General features: G+C 38.1%; 1 protein-coding gene across 2 annotated transcripts in view; it reads right to left on the bottom strand.

The window, feature by feature from the left end:
* Positions 1-17,145, bottom strand: part of Atr (ATR checkpoint kinase) — a 92,362-nt gene extending 75,217 nt beyond the window's left edge. Inside the window, exons 1-13 of one of the 2 annotated variants that reach the window (XM_085827907.1) lie at positions 17,039-17,145; positions 13,656-13,747; positions 12,175-12,324; positions 9,365-10,242; positions 8,449-8,627; positions 7,526-7,717; positions 5,120-5,310; positions 4,418-4,570; positions 4,001-4,193; positions 3,513-3,766; positions 951-1,141; positions 768-868; positions 343-514 (exon numbers count right to left, since the gene is read on the bottom strand). In XM_085827907.1, the coding sequence (XP_085684033.1) occupies positions 343-514; positions 768-868; positions 951-1,141; positions 3,513-3,766; positions 4,001-4,193; positions 4,418-4,570; positions 5,120-5,310; positions 7,526-7,717; positions 8,449-8,627; positions 9,365-10,242; positions 12,175-12,324; positions 13,656-13,747; positions 17,039-17,097 (2,805 nt within the window). In that variant the 5' untranslated portion in view covers positions 17,098-17,145. Of the gene's footprint in view, positions 1-342; positions 515-767; positions 869-950; positions 1,142-3,512; positions 3,767-4,000; positions 4,194-4,417; positions 4,571-5,119; positions 5,311-7,525; positions 7,718-8,448; positions 8,628-9,364; positions 10,243-12,174; positions 12,325-13,655; positions 13,748-16,570; positions 16,956-17,038 lie in introns of those variants that run through there. The other variant, XM_085827908.1, reaches the window with a different exon arrangement.
* Positions 17,146-18,884: the final 1,739 nt, after the last annotated feature.

The raw sequence follows: 18,884 nt of genomic DNA, 5'->3' as shown, positions 1-18,884 counted from the left end.
GGTCTACAAAGTGAGTGCCAGGACAGCCAGAGCTACACAGAGAAACCCTGTCTCAAAAAACCAAAAAAAAAAAAAAAAAAAAAAAAATTCAGTTCTAAATAAATATAATTTAGAAAATAATCTTTTAAGACAAGCAAAATAAGAAGACATGCATATATTGTTTTCCTTAAGCTCAGTCTGGTCTCAAAGTTCTGGCCTCAAGTGCCCATACACTACCTCAGCCTTCCAAATGAAGTAACAGAGACTATCAACACACACACTACTTTGCCTGGCTTCAACTTCTTTTTTAACTCCTGTAAAATGTTGCTATTGTTTATTGAAAGGCTGAAAGCTGGCTCTCACCTGACAGATCGGTTTCTTATATTGACTGAAAAAATTCTGCAGTTTAACACTTTTCGCTGCAACTAGTGCTCTAATCTCTGTGTATGCCGCTCCAGAGACGGATGCAGACTTAGACAGCAAGCAATGCAGTAAATGCAAGAGTGCGAAAGGTATCAAATCTCCTTTTGCTGCCCTGAAAATAAAAACACGGGGAAGTCAGTGTCTCAGAAACTAACGCAGACACACAAGGATATGGAAATCATATTTTCCCATAATATATATCTTGTATCACAATTTATTCTTCTCTCTTTTTTTTTTTTTTCAGTGCACAGTCGGCATGTATTCTGCCACTGGACTCCATCTCCAGCCCTCACATCTGTAAATATCAGGCAAATAAGACGGGGACAAAAATAAGCAAGTTTCAATTCAAATACTGTCAAACATACCTTCCAATATCCCCTGTTGTAAGAATCAAAGTATCCTTTAGCTCATTATTCCTTGCTATTTGGGCATGTGTATATGCTTCCTTCATTCTTAAGACAAAAAGCTAGAAAAGCAAAGTTCACTGGTCAGAACAGTTCTAGACCTAGGTTTATAAAAATCATATATTTTAATTTAAGATTTCTAACCTCTTTTACAAATCCATCTTCAGAGTTCAAGGATTCCAATATATACTTGATATTTCCACTAAAAGCAATTCTAACATCCTTGTCTGGATCTTCCATCAAATTTAATAAAGTCCCAAGAACTGCTTTTACCTCTGTTTCATCTTCTTGAAAATCAAGATGCTTACAAAGATGATGTAGATTGTCTATGAAAGCTAAAGTGAGATAGTATTTTCTAATTTGACACATCATATAACAAAGTTGTACTTAAAAACACTGTCAGCAAATAAAATACTGCAAACAACTCCACGTTGCCTTATATATCAATATTTAGATATACATGGCACATATAATTTAAGGAAATTAAAATAGAACTTATTAATTTATTTGTTTGGCTCTGTGGTTGTTTGTTTATTTTGAGACAGGTCTCACTGTAGAAACCTGGCTGGCTGGCCTGGAATTCTATTTGTAGACCAGTTGGCCTTGAACACAAAGATCCACCTGCCTCTGCCTCCTGAATGCTGGAATCAAAAGGACATGTGCCACGACAGCTGGTAAACTTACCAGCTTAAATTACTTTATAGTTGAGAAAGTGGGGAAGAGCCTTGAACACATGGGCACAGGGGGAACATTCCTGAACAGAACACCAATGGCTTAAGATCAACAATAGACAAATGGGACCTCATAAAATTGCAAGGCTTCTGTAAGGCAATGGGCACTGCCAATAGGACAAAAAGGCAACCAACAGATTGGGAAAGGATGTTTGTGAATCCTACATCCGTTAGAGGGTTAATATGCAATATATATAAATAACTCAAGAAGTGCGACGCCATCGCTTCTTGGTCTTTTGGCTAAGATCAAGTGAAGAAGTTAGACTCCAGAAAATCAAATAACCCTGTTAAAAAATAGGGTACAGAGCTAAACAAAGAATTTTCAACTGTGGAATATTGAATGGCCGAGAAGCACCTAAAGAAATGTTCGACATCCTTAGTCATCAGGGAAATGCAAATCAAAACAACCCTGAGATTCCCCCGCACAACGCTCAGAATGGCTAAAATCAAAAACTTAGGTGATAGCAGATATTAGCGATGATGTGGAGAAAGAGGAATACTCCTCCATTGCTGGTGGGATTGCAAGCTAGTACAACCACTCTGGAAATCAGTTTGGCGGTTCCTCAGAAAATTGGATATAGTACTACCTGAGGACTCACCACTCCTGGGCATATACCCAGAAGATGCTCCAACATGTAGTAAGAATGCATGCTCCACTATGCTCTTAGCAGTCTTATTTATAATAGCCAAGAGCCAGAAAGAACCCAGATGTCCTTCAACAGAAGAATGGATACAGAAAATGTGGTACATTTGCACAATGGAGTACTACTTAGTTATTAAAAATGATAAATTCATGAATTCTTAAGCAAGTGGATAGAACTAGAAGATATCATCCTGAGTGAGGTAACCCAATTGCAAAAGAACACACATGATATGCATTCACTGCTAAATGGATATTAGCCCAAAAGTTCCAAATAACCAAGATACAATTCACAGACCATAAGACGCTCAAGAAGAAGGAAGACCAAAGTGTGGGTGCTTCAATCCTTCTTAGAAGGAGAACAAAATATTCACAGGAACAGATATGGAGATAAAGTGTAAAGCAGAGACTGAAGAAAAGGCCATCCAGAGACTGTTCCACCTGGGGATTCATCCCATATACAGCTAACAAACCCAGAAACTATTGCAGATGCCAAGAAGAACATGCTGAAAGGAGCCTGATATGGCTGTCTCCTGAGAGGCCCTGCCAGAACCTTACAACTACAGAGACAGATGCTCTCAGCCAACCATTGGACCGAGCACGGGGTCCCCAACAGAGGAGTTAGAGAAAGGACCAAAGGAGTTGAAGGGGATTGCAACCCCATAGGAAGAACAACAATATCAACCCACCAGACCCCCTAGAGCTCCCAGGGACTAAGCCACAAACCAAGAGTACACATGGATCCAGCTGCATATGTAGCAGTTGTCAGGCATCAATGGGAAGAGAGGTCCCTGGTCCTATGAAGGCTCGATAGATGCCCCAATGTAGGGGAACTGAGGGCAGGCGGAGAGGTGGGAGTGGGTGGGTGGGTGTAGGAACACCCTCAAAGAAGCAGGGGGAGGGAGGATAGGATGGGGGTTTCTGGGGTTGTGGGGGGACAGGGAAAGAGGATAACATTTGAAATGTAAATAAAGAATATCCAGTAAAAATTACTTCATACTTAGTAAAAGTTATAAGTGATTTAATTTAAAATAAATTCTAGGATCTAAGTTATCAAAAGATCATTTTTAGATTTTGTAGATTATTACCTATTAGACTCAAAATTAACTTTAATTCAAAAAGCTCTCAACTGAGAGGGATCTTAGTCTTATTGTTGATTTTATAGAACTTGGTTCATAGAACCACTTATCAACTATCTGAAAGCTTGTCAATAAACTACAAGTTACTATCTAAACATATGGGTCTCCCTGGTGTATGTGTAAATCTCCACCCTCCAACAAACTCATACTACAGTATCACTAGAAAGTGTTTTTTAATTTCCAAGTAATTACTCACCAAGTTTTACTGGACTAGGTGTATTTTTGGTCAGCAGGAAAAGGAATGACTTGCAAATGGAAGCTTTCACTTGAGAAGATGAACATTCATGCTGAGAAGTGGCTTTCAGGTTCTTACTGAACAAGTCCATATGTTCAAGGCAAGGCTCTACTGAGGAACTCAAATAAAACATGCCGTGAAGAGTACAGACAAGTTGACCAAGGACAGAAGCAAATTCTTTCTTGACCATGTCAGAATCATCTTTGACTCTATCTCTGGAGAAAAAAAAAAAAAGAGAGAGAGAAAGTACTAAATCTTACCAGTAAATATTTTGGATTACACTTTCTAGATTTGAGACAAAGGGGAAAAATAAAATTTAGAATAGAAAAATTTAATTTTCAAGCTACAAGCAATATTTGCTGTATGTATTCTGCAATAATAACTTGGACACTCAGACTAATGATTTATACAATCAAACAATATATTCAAATCAAAGTCTTAATACATACACAAGCATCTTGGGAATTTGGTTACAAGAATTCTGCTGATGCAATAAGATAAAAAATCCTTTAACACAACTCGCCCGGATTACTTCATGGGAGCTCTTTAGGGCCCAATTATAAACTGCTGTTCTCCATTCAAGGAATATTCTTCTTGGAAACAGTGTCAGAAGAAACACACATTGTGACTGTGCCTGTGGAGCTAAACAGAATTAACTTTATGAAACAAGATTTCTTTAAAAATGTTTATTTTGAGGTATAGGGCAAGTATACTGCTAATATACCAAACTCCTTTCTGCATTCTTTTAAGTATTCTCCTTTTAACTATTGAAAAAATGTGTGATAAAGTATTATAAATTCTATACAGAGATTAATTAAACACAACAAAATAAGCTATATACATCAGACAATTTTGTGACTACTTACAGTAACTATCCCAAACCCTCTGGCTTAATGGCAGAAGGTTAGTAGCAAATGTGGTCATCTTTAAAGAGTTATCATCAGAATAGGAATAAATCCATGGAAGTGAGAGCATTCCACATAACTCTTCCAGAACATGATCCTCGAATGAACTTTTTACTACAGAGATAGATAGACAAAAGGACATAAATTACGTATTCCTTTATCATATTCGTCATTTTACTTTACCAATAAGAATGTAGATATCCAAAACATATGAACTTAAAACAATATTTAATTAACAAGGATTCTTAAAACAAAGGGCAAGAAACAATCTTCTGTTTTAACTGGGAGTAGTCTGTGACAAACCTTGCACATGTTTAACATGTATTCTACCACTGAGCTATACTTCCAGGCCCATGCTGAAGTCTGTGAGGCCAATGAAATCAGATGTGGCTTAAAACCATATGCATCTATATACCATCTATATGGATCATAGTGCTCTTCAGATTCTCAAACCAAAACATTTAAATGTTTCAAATGAATGTCTATTGACTAAATCAAAATGTTATACAAGTAAATGTGAAACTCAGAATCTACCAGTAAGCTTAATTAACAGAAAAATTGAAAATATTCTGAATCTTAACAATACTTCTGCATTTAAACTTGAAGCAGAAACAGAAATCCTCCATCTACAATGACTAACGTCTATCACTTAGTTGTACTCACCTTGCATATACATCAGAGCATCAAAAATTCTCACCATACTATCAATGACTAATTCCAGTTCAAGTTTCTGAACAGATTCCAACAAACTCCTACAGCTTTTAAGCACTTTTGTATAAAAATCCAAAGACATCCAAGTTATTACTACTGGAGGTTTCTTCTTATATTTGTGTTGATAATCCTTGACATTATGGCTGCAATGAGTACATTTGTAAAAAAAAGACTAGAGTTAAGAATTCTGTTATAGTCTAACAATATTTTAATAAAGCCAAGGGAAAATTAAGTACAGAACTAACCTATTATAACCTTAAGCCAATTTAAAGTCAATATGCAAAACAACCTATGCTTAAGTGTATTGCCTTTATGTTGCTCTAAGTCACTGCTTTTTTCTATAATAGTGTGTGGTATGTGTGTATATTTGGGGGCAGGAGGGGATGGAGGGAGGGCAGAAACACTGATCTAGAGGTAATCCTCCTGTCTCAGCCTCTTAAGAAAATCACTCATGTGATGTGGGGAATTGATCTAGGATCCTTGAATGTTTAGTTACCAGGCTTAAATAATGATAGAAGACATGCCTGTGTAATTATTAACTGATGTGGCAAACACTCTTCATAAAAGTTCAAGCATCTAATAATCTCTTCTTTGTTAATGTATTCTAACAAGAAAAGTTGACATCTCACAATAATGGCATGACATGGGCATGATAAGTTTCATAGTTTCATTTTCAGATTTTTTACTTCCAGTCCAGAAATCTTTGTTCATTAAGTAGTAAACTGCCTGGTGATGTAGAATGGATTGTTTTAAAGTAGAATTTATATAATATGTATTTTTAGCAGCATTAATTGAAAGAGGACTAGTTATCTTACTTGGAGAAAACTTAATCATTGAGATTTTTATCTGTGAATTTATTTCAAATTCTAAATTTAGTAGCAACTAAATTAATAAAATTTCCTAAAATCGCTTCTTTTAAATAACTCTGAGAATTGGTCAGGAAGTACAGAATCATCACAATCTGTCCTAAGTTATGGTAGAAAAGTAAGTCTTCACTTGTTTCTTTTGGTAGAAAATTTATATTAAAGGTACTGAACAGAAAATCTACCTCTTTTGAATCTAAATTCCTGCTCTATTTTAAGAATTACAGCCAAAAGAACCATGGGTTTCTGAATTACACATAAGTATGTTCTGCTATCTTCATATCATATGTCCTTGGGAAAAGTTATTTAGGCTTAAGAGAAAAAAAGAATCTCCCTTTTCTGTACTTGAACATTTCATTGGTAAATGAGGTTTAACAGAATTTACCACTAGGATTGACAAACCTTAAGTAAGACAGAATCAACATTTAGCACAGTACCTCCCCTTTAGCAGGTAAATAAAAGAAAATGCCTTCCTTACTTCACTACAAAGTTTGTTTCCTAAGGTCACAGAAATCAACTGAGTAACAGTAAATACAAATTCATTTGAGGAGATGGGCCAATGCGATGATTCAGTGGGTAAAATACTTTTCTTGAAAGCTCGATGACTTGACTTTCATCTCTGGAACCCATGTAAAAGCAGGAGAGGACTGACTCCAGAAAGTTGTCCTGAGCTCCACATGCATTCCGTGGTGTGCATGCACTAAAAGTATCTTTTATTCTTCTGAGACTGACTGCCTCCGTCTGCTTACCTAGACCTAGTCCTGGAAGTTTGTAGCCTCCATACAGTCTTATCAAGGCTTAGGATGTTTTCAGCCTCTTAGACTTACTGCTGAATAAGCTCATCTTTTTTTTTTTTTTTTTTTTTTTTTCTGAACTCTGGCTGACTGATTCAACTGAGCTGTCCTGACTCAAACTCCTCTCCAAGCTCACTGATTCAATCTGGTTTCTCTGTTTCTTACTCAAATGCTCTGATTGGCCTCATACTAACTTTGGCAATCTATTCTAATCTTCTGGCTCCTTTTTATTCCCGGACTTCTTCTGTCATCACCTGCTCTGTCTACCTTGTTCTCTCTGCAATATGCCTCCTTACCCTCTCCCTCTTTCCCTCGCTTGCTCTCTGTATTGCTTTCTTAAGTAGCTTCCCCCTATCTTGTGGTGAGAGCTGGACATATCCTATTCTGACAAGTCTTTCTCAGATTTGTCACTTTGCTGCCACTCAATTAGACATCACTTTCAAACATGGGTGCGTCCTTCTACAAACTAACTTTATCTTCACTGTTTGGGGTTAAAGGTATGTACTAAGGGCATGACTGTAGTCCAGCCAGAGGGATTAAAGGTTTGTGCTAAGGACTAGGCCATACCACAACTAGAAACAGAATTTTCTCAGTGAATAACACAATCTTGGGTTCGCAGTGTGATCAAATATCCTGTAACATATACCGACAAATATCATATACACATAATAAAAAAATTTTAATCTTTGAATTTTTTTTACCCATCCATGTCTTGATGAGAACAGTGAACAGTGCAGAGAGCAGTCAGCTGTAATACAATAGTGATTCCTTCTAATGCCTCAGCAACAGAATTCTTGAGAGTACCACATTCAAGAGAAATCTGAAGGGATTCAGCTTTCTGTTTCAGAAAATTCCATAATATGCTCTTTTTGTCCATATCCACATGAATAATTCTATAAATAAGTATAATTACAGCAGAAAGTATTAATATATGATACAAATGTGTTTCAAGCAAAATATAGAATTGGCGTACAGCTCATAATTAGTGTTTACTTAACATACATAGGCCCTAGGCTTAAAGTCCAGCAAAAAATTTTAAGTAAATGCCAATATTTAAAACAAAAAAAGTCAGAAAGACAGCTCAGCAAATAAAGGCACTTGCTGTGAAGCCTGAGAACCTGAGTTTGATCACTGCAGACCCAGATGATGAAAGAGAGAACCCACTGCACTCATCTCTACACATACATTTGTTGTGATGCATACACACATGTAGACAATATAGACATATAGACAGACACACATACACCAGTAATTATAGTAGTAAAATAAAACAAAAATTGCAATATATTATCAACTTTTTATCTACATTGGGATAGATTTAAAACTGTTCAGTTTGGCTGAACTATGGCAATTCTTTGACTACATACAAAAAATAATATATTAAGATTTGAACTTGTAATAGACACACAGGTTGACACTTTCCAAATATTAAAAACCCAAATTAAACAGGCATGCAAAAACATTCAAAGCAACTACATTTACATCTATAGTGTCATAGTAGAGTACATCATAATGACTAGCAAAAGATGTTCCTTATGTTCTTAAATCAGAATAGTTAATGAAACTTTATTTTTTAAGATAAAATTTTATGAACTGTCTACAATAAAATCAGATGAGGTCATACTCTTCAGGCTGTCTGGATGGCTTTTTGTAAGAGCTGAGAGAGGAGCTGAGTCTACGCCTCTTTGGTGACACCTCATCATTATTACCACTGAGATTCTCCCGTGGAGCTTGGCATTGAATTCTTTCAATAATTTCCATACTTTCCATTTTCAAGGCTGCATAAAATGGTCCCAACAAATACTGAGAAGACAAAAATAATTTCAAATACCACCTCTTAGGAACTGTTTACATTATTTATGAACAGAAAATGCATGAGGTGTTACATGAGTCTTTTAAGACAAACCAAATACCCACATCAATCAATATTATTTTACACTCTACTAAGGATGGTTCTACAGCTTTAAAAAGGTTTACAACAAATACATACTATAAACCCTCCCCCTTTTCTCAAAATGTTATGCAGAAATCTTTATAAGGGAATCATTAACTATTTCATACTACAAATTCAACAAGATTTATAGACTAAAATAAACTAAAATGTTTAATGTTTAAAATACTGAATCAAGTTGCCACACATCTGAGTGTTTTATTATTGCCTGTCTTTCCCCACAGTCCAAACAGGAAAAATGGTATAAACTAATGTCACTAATTACACATCCTAAAGTGAAATTCACAGATAAAAGTGATTAAGCTTTTTCCACTTAACTAGTCTCCTTTCAATTAATGCTGCTTATAAACACATATTTTATAAATTCTACTTTAAAATAATCTATTCTACTTCACTAGGTAGTTCACTACTTAATGAACAAATTTTTCTGGACTGGAAGTACAAAGTCTGAAAATGAAACTATGAAAATTATCATGCCCTTGACATGCCATTATTGTAAGATATTCTCTCTTCTTGTTAATACATCCTATACATACGCACATACTTAAGTGAACAAAACACTTAATGTGTAATCTTAATAATTACTTACCCCAACACGTGTCTGAACTCCAAGAACGTCTACAAGAGCTCTACAAATATTTGTCACATAAACCTTCCTGACCTGTAAAGCCGATTCATACCCAGCTGGCACAAACGTAAGGAAATACTGCAGTAAATGACACAAAGCAGCCTTCAGCAAATCAGACTTGAGCCGCATAAGCACGCGATCTTCAAACATGACACTGAGTTTTTCCAGCAGCACATTTAAGTAGACAGGTTCAATATTTCTAAAAGCCTCTGCTTCAAAGGGGAAGAGCGTTTTTACCAGCTTTGACAATGGCTCTTCATACAATTTCAATTGGTCAGCATCCATTCTTACAAGGTGTTGTAGCAACTCCAAAAATAAGCTGAAAAAAGTGCTGGCTGGCTGTGCTGGTAATCCTCCAAGCTCAAAGAGTTCAGTTAAAAGGCTAATTGCTAAAGATCTGATTTTGGGACTACCGTGCTCTAGCAGAGCACAGCCGATTTGCCACAGTAACAATTCTTGTCGTCTAAAAAACACGGTTGGAACAATATGAATAAGAACCATTAATAGAGTGACTTCAATAAATTCTACATTTTGCACGTTCATGAACTGCAAAGGAGCTGGCTGTAAACATCCCATATGTTCATCCAATCGGCTTAAAAACCGACTAACAACCACTGGCCATTCCATAACCTCACCCGCTGCATTTCTTTTGTGGAGGTAAATTAAGTCTTCAAAAAGATAAAGTAATTCTCTTGTGAGTACCCCAAAAATAGCAGGATTCTTGCTTTTAAAAAGAAATAATAACGAGCAGATAACTTCACATATTTTCTTGTGTAGCATGTGGCAGGATGGAGTTGCTGCAATCCGTAAAAGTCTTGTAATGATCCAATGACTGAATTCTTTGAAACAAACAGAAAATATATTAAATAAATAAGTGTGAATTTGCTAAATGTTTGATGATTGATTTTTAAAGTAAAAATTTCACTAAGAGAACAGTCTATCTACATTTCGACATGATAGAAAGGCTGTACTTCAGAATATCAACTTTGGAGTTAAAAATAGTTTTAGCTTACAATCTACTAGTTATGTCAACTTCACATCTCTGAAGCTATATAATATTATCTATGTTACTGACTATTGTAATGGTCAAGTAATATAACATATGCAAGATAATCAGTATAGTTCCCAAAACATAACAAATATTCAACAAACAGAAGTTACTATTACCCCTTCAAAAAAAATCATATTTTTCTTTTTTGAGACAATATCTCATGTAGCCCAGACTGGTCTTAAAATTGCTATGTGGTCACAGATGAGTTTAAACTTTTAATAATCCTTCTATTCTCACTTCTCAAGTGCTAGGGATTATTAGCCACAACAGCCAGCTTCCTTCAAAGAAAATTACTGAAGTAGAGCGGGAGGTGTGGTTTAGTGTTAAGATTACTTACCTACTACATGTAAGGTACTAAATGCAATCCCCTATCCATATAGATATGTCATTCTTCATTCATTCATCCATTCATTCATTCAAGACAGAGTCTCTCTACATAGCTCTGGCTATCCTGGAACATATTATGTAGACTGGGCTTGCTTTGAACTCACAGTGTTCTGCCTGACTCTGCCTCCCAAGTGCTGGATTAAAGGTGTGTACCACCATGCCCAGCTCAGTTTGTTTGAAATGTTACTAGCTTTAAAGTTATTTCATAACGCACTGTGAATTGTTGTCCATACTTTAGAAAAATATAACAGAGACTGAAAATGTGATTATAGTATAATTTAAGAACTTATGACAGAAGAAATACAGAACATCAATAATAGAACATATAGTTCAGCAGCAAAAAAAAAAAAAAAAAAAACCCTAGTCCTAGGTGGCCAGGATGAGTCAGAAAACTCTTTTTAAAGAATTATTTATTTTATGTATATATGTATATGGGTACATTATAGCTGTCATCAGACACACCAGAAGAGAGCATCGAATCCCATTACAGATGGTTGTGAGCCACCATGTGGTTGCTAGGAATTGAACTCAGGACCTCTGGAAGAGCAGTTAGTGCTCTTAACCACTAAGCCATCTCTCCATCCCCCACAAAACACTTTTTGAAGGCTATATTATCAAAGCAGATACTATTAACAAATTTTAAAATATTTCATTATATAGGAAAAAGTTTGTTCTGCATCCTTTTATGAGAGAATCAGAAAGCGAGGAGCAGGAAGATTAATGGGGTAGTAACAATACAGTAAAAGTCTAGAAAAATGCCTTAACATACAGAAAGCAAATTTTTCTTAAAAGGCAATGTAGTCAAGTTTTGTTTGGTTTGGTTTTGGTTTTTAAAGAAAGTTTTTCCTCTGTGTAGCCCTGGCTGACTTGGAACTTGCTCTGTAGAACAGGATGGCCTCCAACTCAAAGATCCTCCTGCCTCTACTACTGAGCACTGGGATTAAATGCATGCACGACTACACCTGGTATAAGTATTTTTGAATAGAATGTCTAAAAAAAAAACCTTTGTAGTAATTTGAGATGATGTTCTAGTAAAACTGTCAAAAAAAAAAAAAAAAACGTAGCTGAAGCTGGGCATGCTGACATCTGTCTAATCCCAGCACTCAGGAGGCAGGCCAATCTCTGAGTTCCAGGCTAGCCTAGTCTACAAATGCATTCTATGCCAGCCAGAGGTACATAAGAGACCCTGCCTCAAAAACAAAACTGCTACCACTTTTCCCCAAAAGCAAATATGACTTCTGGGAGCATGTAATTATATAAGTGTGATATTCAGAAAAGCAGCAAAGAGATCTAATAAAGCTGGTTAAGGATTAACATAAATAACAGCACTTACCAATACAACTGTCTTTGGCCTCATTTTGGCCCTGGCTTCCATTCACATTTACAAACATAAGCGGAGACGACTTCATGATATGCTGGATAAAATCAAGTAACATCACAGAGGTCGGCTGAGTGTCAGTTTTCTTTACAAGTTCTAGAGCAACTAAGAGATAAAAGATTCTTTTGAAAAACTCATGACAAAATATAGAGCTTTTGTTAAGAAACTAGATTTTGGTAATCAAAACTTTGTCCAGTGGAGTACTCATGCTACACTGATACATGGAGAAGTCCTATTATCTAGCATGTGTATGTGTATGGTATATGTCTATGTACATGTTTGTGTGTGTGTGTGTGATGAATGTGACAGTCAGAGGTCAATGTTGGGTGTCTACTTCAATCATTCTCTACCTTATTTTTTTGAGACAAGAGATCTCACTGAACCTACACTTCACCAATTTAGCTAGACTGGCTGGACCAGGTTTTTTTGGTTTTTTTTTTTTTTTTTTTTTTTTTTTTTTTTTTCTGTGTAGCCCTGGCTGTCCTGGAACTCACTTTGTAGACCAGGCTGGCCTCGAACTCAGAAATCTGCCTGCCTCTGCCTCCCAAGTGCTGGGATCAAAGGCGTGCGCCACCACATCCGGCTGACTGGCTGGACCAGGAAGCTCCACAGATCTACTGTGAGAATTGCAGCAATCACAGGTGTGCATTGCTGCAGTTGCTTTTTAAGATTGTGGTGGGAATTTAAAGGCAGCAAGTTTAATGTCTGAGTCATCTTTCCAGCCTACCACTTAATTTTTAATGTCTGATAACCATATACATTCATCTATAATATAGCCCATTCTGCAAACATTTGTAATATAGGCCTGTAAGATGACAGGCACCATGCTTAAGATAAAACAAAACAAAAACAATAATCTGGTGAAGATGTCAAAAAATTAAAAATAGTAGTTTGACTTGGTAATTCAGGATAAAAATCAAACAATTCTGGAAAGATAGCATGAAGGAATTCCTATGGCTGAGGGAAAAGACAAGTGGTCGAAACAGAGGGAGAGCCAGAGGAGACCATGTCTCACAAGTGTACATAGTCCTCTGCTCTCACTTTAGAAACCTATGACTTCGTAGACTGAAAAGAACAAAGTTTAAATGGTTATAATAAATCACAAAATGTGTTGGTACCAAATCTTACTTTTTTTTTTTTTTGCAAGTTGTTGATAAAGCCCATATGATTGGACCCCGTCAAATGTTTTATAGCTAAAACATTAAAGAATTCTAGGAAGCCAGTAGAAAATCATGGAATAATAGAAACACACCCTTGATTTTAAAGTCTAAATTACATTATGTTTTAAGTAATAAGCAATACTGAGTACCAACTTGCTCGAAATTACTATCTATAACAAAAACTAACTCTGACTAAAACTGCCTAAAGGAAAAACAGGTAGTACAATGTTACATGGAAAACCATTGAAGTTCATGGAAGAAATAATTCCCTCTTACCAACATTGACATCTGTAAGTATTCTGTCAATGAACTGGCAGAGAATCTGTCTTGGTTTCTGTACAACAGTGTTATATTCTTCTGGAGTAGCACTGAAATACAAAGTAAAGCTTGTTAAAAGAGGCACTATGGGAGTGAGCAAGATGGCTTAGCAGGTAAAGGCACATGCTGCCAAGCCTGACCTTAGTTCCGTCCCCAGGACTGATAGAGTGGAAAGAGAGAACCAACTCCCATGAGTTATCCTCTGGTCTCCACATGAACTGTGATGTGTGTGACCCTCCCTCCCAATAAATAAATTAATGGAAAAATGTTTTATTAGAGGCATGGTGGCACATACCTATTGGAAGCTGAGGCAGAAGGCCAGTGATTCTAGGCCAGCATAAGCTATTTAGAGAAATTCTGTCTCTACAAACTAATCCAGCAAAGAGCATTTAATCTTTAAAAGGACCTACTTTTCAATTTGTACGAAAGCTCTCTAAATTTGAACCTACCAAATATGATTGGTTTAAATGTTACAATAGACAGTATTATACTTGTTAAAAGTGAAAATCTAAAGATATTACTAATTTGGGGCGGGGAAAGTCTTAAATGCCAGTGCAGACATCTAACCTTCATATTTTAGAAATGTGCAGCTCAAAATGGCAGCTATTAGCCACATGTGATTATTTAATACTTGAATAGAAGGTTATTCCAAAATTAAGATGTATATAAAATACATATTGGATTACTCATACTTGGACAAAAGAATTAATGTTGCATTAATCATCTTATATGAGTTACATATGAATGTGATAATATTTGGATATAATGAGCTAACACAAACCCTATAAAACAAGATAAGATACTAAGCCTAATTTGTTTTTTTTTTGTTTTGTTTTTTTATTTTTTATTTTTACTAAGTCTAATTTGGATCTAAGGATGCTCTAGAAGTTAAATCACTGGAGATCACACAGCTCAGATTAGTGGAAGCCTGGGATATAAATGCAATTGTGATTAATAAGGCCAGAGACACACCTAGGCTAGCTACAAGAGCTGTAAGGAGACACAGAAAAACTGAGGTTTATTCTAAATGCCACAAAGGTTGGAATTTCACAAAAGGAACACTGACCAAGATCAGATCAATTTTAGAAAACATCTTTTGGTTTTATTTTGATAAAATATAAATTATATAATGTTTACTATTTCATGATTTTAAAGTGTATATATTTCTATAGAGTTAAGTTCAGCACAACATTACTACCACTCATGTAAAGAACTTTTCAACCTTCCCAAAGAGCAACTCTACACCTAATAAGCAATAATTTACCATTTCTCCTCGTTTATTCCCTGGCAATATTCATTCCACTATTTTATCTTCATGAGCTTGACTATTTTAAGGTTTCTAATGTATATATTTTTGGAAAGAGGGGTTTACCTACAGGTTGAAACTCACTGGCTTTGTTGTAGCATATTAGAATGTCTTTCCTCATCGTACTGAATAATACCACGTTTATGCCACGTTTGGGAGGGTTATGTCTACTCATCTGTTGAACATTTGCTTCCACCACTGAGCTATTGTGAATATCAATGCTATGATGAGCAAAAGTGTAAACATATATGTTCAAATCCCTGTTATAAATTCTTTTGGGTATATATTATATAAGAATTGCCAGGTTATGAGGTAACTCTACTTACCCTCCTCCTTTAGTAGCACCTTCGTTCTACTTCACATTTGTTAAGTTACACTATTTTACTTCTCTACTAATAATGTACCATAGGGTCCAATTTCCCCCATATCCTTACCATTTCTTTTACATATCAATAGTTATTGTAATGGTCTGAAATGGAATCTCCTTGTTTTGTTTTTGAGGAGGGTTGAGACAAGCTCTCACTATAGAGCCCCTTTTAATACCTTGATAGCTCAAGCTGTCCTCAAACTCAGTGAGCCTCTTGTCTTGGCCTCCCAAGTCATCACACCAACTTCCTTGTGGTTTGGATTTGTCTCCCTTACTATTAATCATATCAAACATCTATGTTTTCCTTTACTTACTAGCTATTTTATATTCTCTCTGGAGAAAAATCTTCTCAATTTCCTTATTCATTTTTTTTCATCAAACTTTTTTATTGTTGAGTTATGTAAGTTTTTAATATATTAATAGCTGTTAAACTTAAATTTTTAATCATTTTTTAAAAAGTCTGTATGTGCATGTGAGGTATATATGTATGTATGTACATAAGAATATTGGTTCTTGTGGCATGGTACATGAGTTAAGGACAGGGAACAGCCTCAGGTGTTGGTCCCTGCCTTCCAGAATTTCAGTGATGATGACAAAATTTGTATTATCAGTTTTCCAAAATCACCACTTTATCTCATATACTTTTAGAAAGACAGAAATTACTAAATTCAAATTTTTAATGATTTTTTTTGCCCCCACAAAGTCTATTTGCCACATTCATGCAAAGTAAAACAAACAAAACCTTCAGACAGTACAAATGTGGTCTTTTCATTTATCCTCTAATTTAGGTTTTCGGTTTTTGGTATGGCCAACAGGAGGAAATGAACATCGCTGCGGTGCAAAACTAAAAGAAAACTGATAGCTCACAGACTTAGGGTCAGCACTAACTCTACGTGAAAACTTTCCAGCCTGAGATTACCGACTTGAGAACTCAACTCAATGGCGGCAGAGGGAAACCTACGAGCGCAGGAGGGGCGTGGCAAGCGCTAACTTCTGATTGGAACCCGGTTCTCCTCTGACTCTCGAGTTTGACAGAAACAAGGGGTTTGCTTCCCCCCACCCCTTTTTTCTCTTGTCTTTGTTTTTCCTGAGGCAAGGTCTCACTATTAAGTCCTGGCTGGCCTAGGGGCGCCTCTGCCACCCAAATTCTAGGATTGAAGGCGGCGAGCCTCAAAGAGGCAACTGCAGATGGACACCAACGCGTGTTTTAGTTTGGGGGACGCTGTGCACGTTGGACTCCGTGGACCCGTGGCCAGTTCCGGGGACTTCCGACTAGAGTAGCGGGCTGGCCGACGCTCGGCCTCTCTCGGAGGAGAAACCGCCGCGCTTCCCTCAGAAGCCGGACCGTGATTCCCAAACAAAACCTCAGCCAATGGATTCCGTCAACAACGACCAAAGGACCAGGACCCGGGGAAAGTTTTCGGGAAGCGAACGAGTGTGGTAAGATGGCCAGAAGAGACCCTTCTCGAGGCCAAGAGGGAAGCAGCTCGCGTGGACGGGCTCCCCGCGAGCGGAGCCGCGGCTGCCACGGTCACCCCGGCACGTGGGTCGCCACCGCGCTCCGGCCAACTGCCACTGCCACTGTGAGGGAGGGAACGACTCCCACAGGCCGCGGCGCGGGCCGAGGAGACCCGGCGACTCGAAGCTGGCGACGACGCGCGGCCCTACCTGGCCAACTCCCGCAGGGCGGGGATCATGGACGCCAGCTCCAGCCCGTGGTCGCCCATGGTGACACCGAGCGGCTCTCAAAAGAGCCGCCGCCGGCGCCGGGCTTCTCCACAGTCGCCTCCAGAGGAGAGGGCGGAGCGTCAACGGGGCCCCGCGAGGTCCAAAACTCCTCCCGGAAGCCGCTCTGGGTTGCGGTTGGGTCCCTGGGGAAATCCCAGAAGCGATGGGGGCGGAACCGATAGCGGATGTGCCCGCCCACTTTCCCTCCCAGGCGAGTGCGTGACCTACTCCGCCGGTACTTTTTGCTCAAACCTGGATGCTCAACGAAGCCGTACGCCAGGATCTGGGTCGGAGAGGAACCTGACGACCCAACAAAGTTAGATATTTCACTATGTTAGAATGACATATTTAACTAGGTAAGGCCATGCAGTAATCCTTACATTTGCTGTTTAGGGCACAAGGGTAATCATTGATACAACCTCCAAAAATAAAATTAAAAAGTGGTGGAATGGCAGCCAGATGCGCTCTGACTGCAAGTTTGGAACCTGCTGTACTTTGAACACCCATCCCTTTGCCCCGTTTCCTTCAGTGATGCCCTGTGACGAGGAACTGTAAGCTGAAGCAAACCCTTTCCTCCCCAAGTCACTTTCCATCATCGTGTTCCATCACAGCAATAGAAACCTAACATAGGACAGGCAACTCTGAAAACTAGTGTACCTGCTAAAAAGTAAGAAAAGCTAGCTATTTTTAAATCATGTTGAGAAAGATGACAATAATGACAGAGCTGAGGGCACAGCCCAGTGGAAGAGCACGGACCTAGCTCGTGAGGCTCCGGGCACAGAGGACCTAGAGTACTAAGCAAACTACATTTAAACGATTTTAAAAAAGAAGGCATAGTTGCACATGCCTACAATCCCCTTACTTTGGGTATAGAGGCAGAAGGATCAAGAGTTCAAAGCCATCCTTAGCTCTAGAATGAGCTCAAGGGCAGTCTGGGATACAGGGGAACCCTGTCTCAAAAAACAAAACAAAACCAAAAGCCACTAACACCACCAACAACAAAAACAACCCAGTATGTCATTCAGCACTGAGGAGCACTGCAGCTCTGAAGTGCAGGACCCCAAACAGCAGAGCTCTGGCAATTTAATCCAAAAAGCAATTTTTGAAACAATTATTTGTTTTTCACTTTACATTCCAATACCACCCCCTTCTCCTCCCAGTGCTGTTGGTGGGCCACCATGGGTAGTCCACATATGTCCTAGGATATCTGTGAATGTGATCCAACACAACTGAGGGACAGCATCATCACCCAGTGTCAGTAAGTGGTGGGGAGGTACTGATAGTTCTCCCCAATAGTTCTCTTATTGTCACAGAGTGACAATAAGCTGCCCACAGCACTACATGGCTATAATTCTAGCACTTTAGAGGCGGAGGCAGCATGGTAACCAGTTTAAGCTGCCTTAGGTTACATGGTGAGGCACAGTCTGAAACAATAACAAGAGCTAGTCAAAGCTACCCTTGAATTTGGAGGGGGGTGCAAATCAGAATGAAAGGAAGCTGGCAGCCATTTATCTGGACAGCGTTAGTGATATACCAATAAACGAGAGGCAGATGCCAAGGCTAGTGTCAGTCCTCCCTCTGAGGACTCTTTATCTCTGCCAAACTCTGCAGAAGAATTTTTCGTAAGGCTGATTCTATTTTCATCTCCCATTCAGTCCTAACCCAGTATTTAGTATACTCTGCCCCTGTGTCCCTCCCCATCCCTGCCCTAATTCTCCCCAGAATCACCAACAGTTTCTCTTTTTCTCCTGTTGCTGCTGCTGTTGTTGCTTATTGAGATTGGGTC

The sequence above is a fragment of the Mus caroli genome, unplaced genomic scaffold (genome assembly GCF_978045245.1).
Source record: "Mus caroli unplaced genomic scaffold, Mus_caroli_1 scaffold_11, whole genome shotgun sequence".
NCBI classification, from domain to species: domain Eukaryota; kingdom Metazoa; phylum Chordata; class Mammalia; order Rodentia; family Muridae; genus Mus; species Mus caroli.
This window is presented reverse-complemented; position numbering and strand designations above follow the sequence as displayed.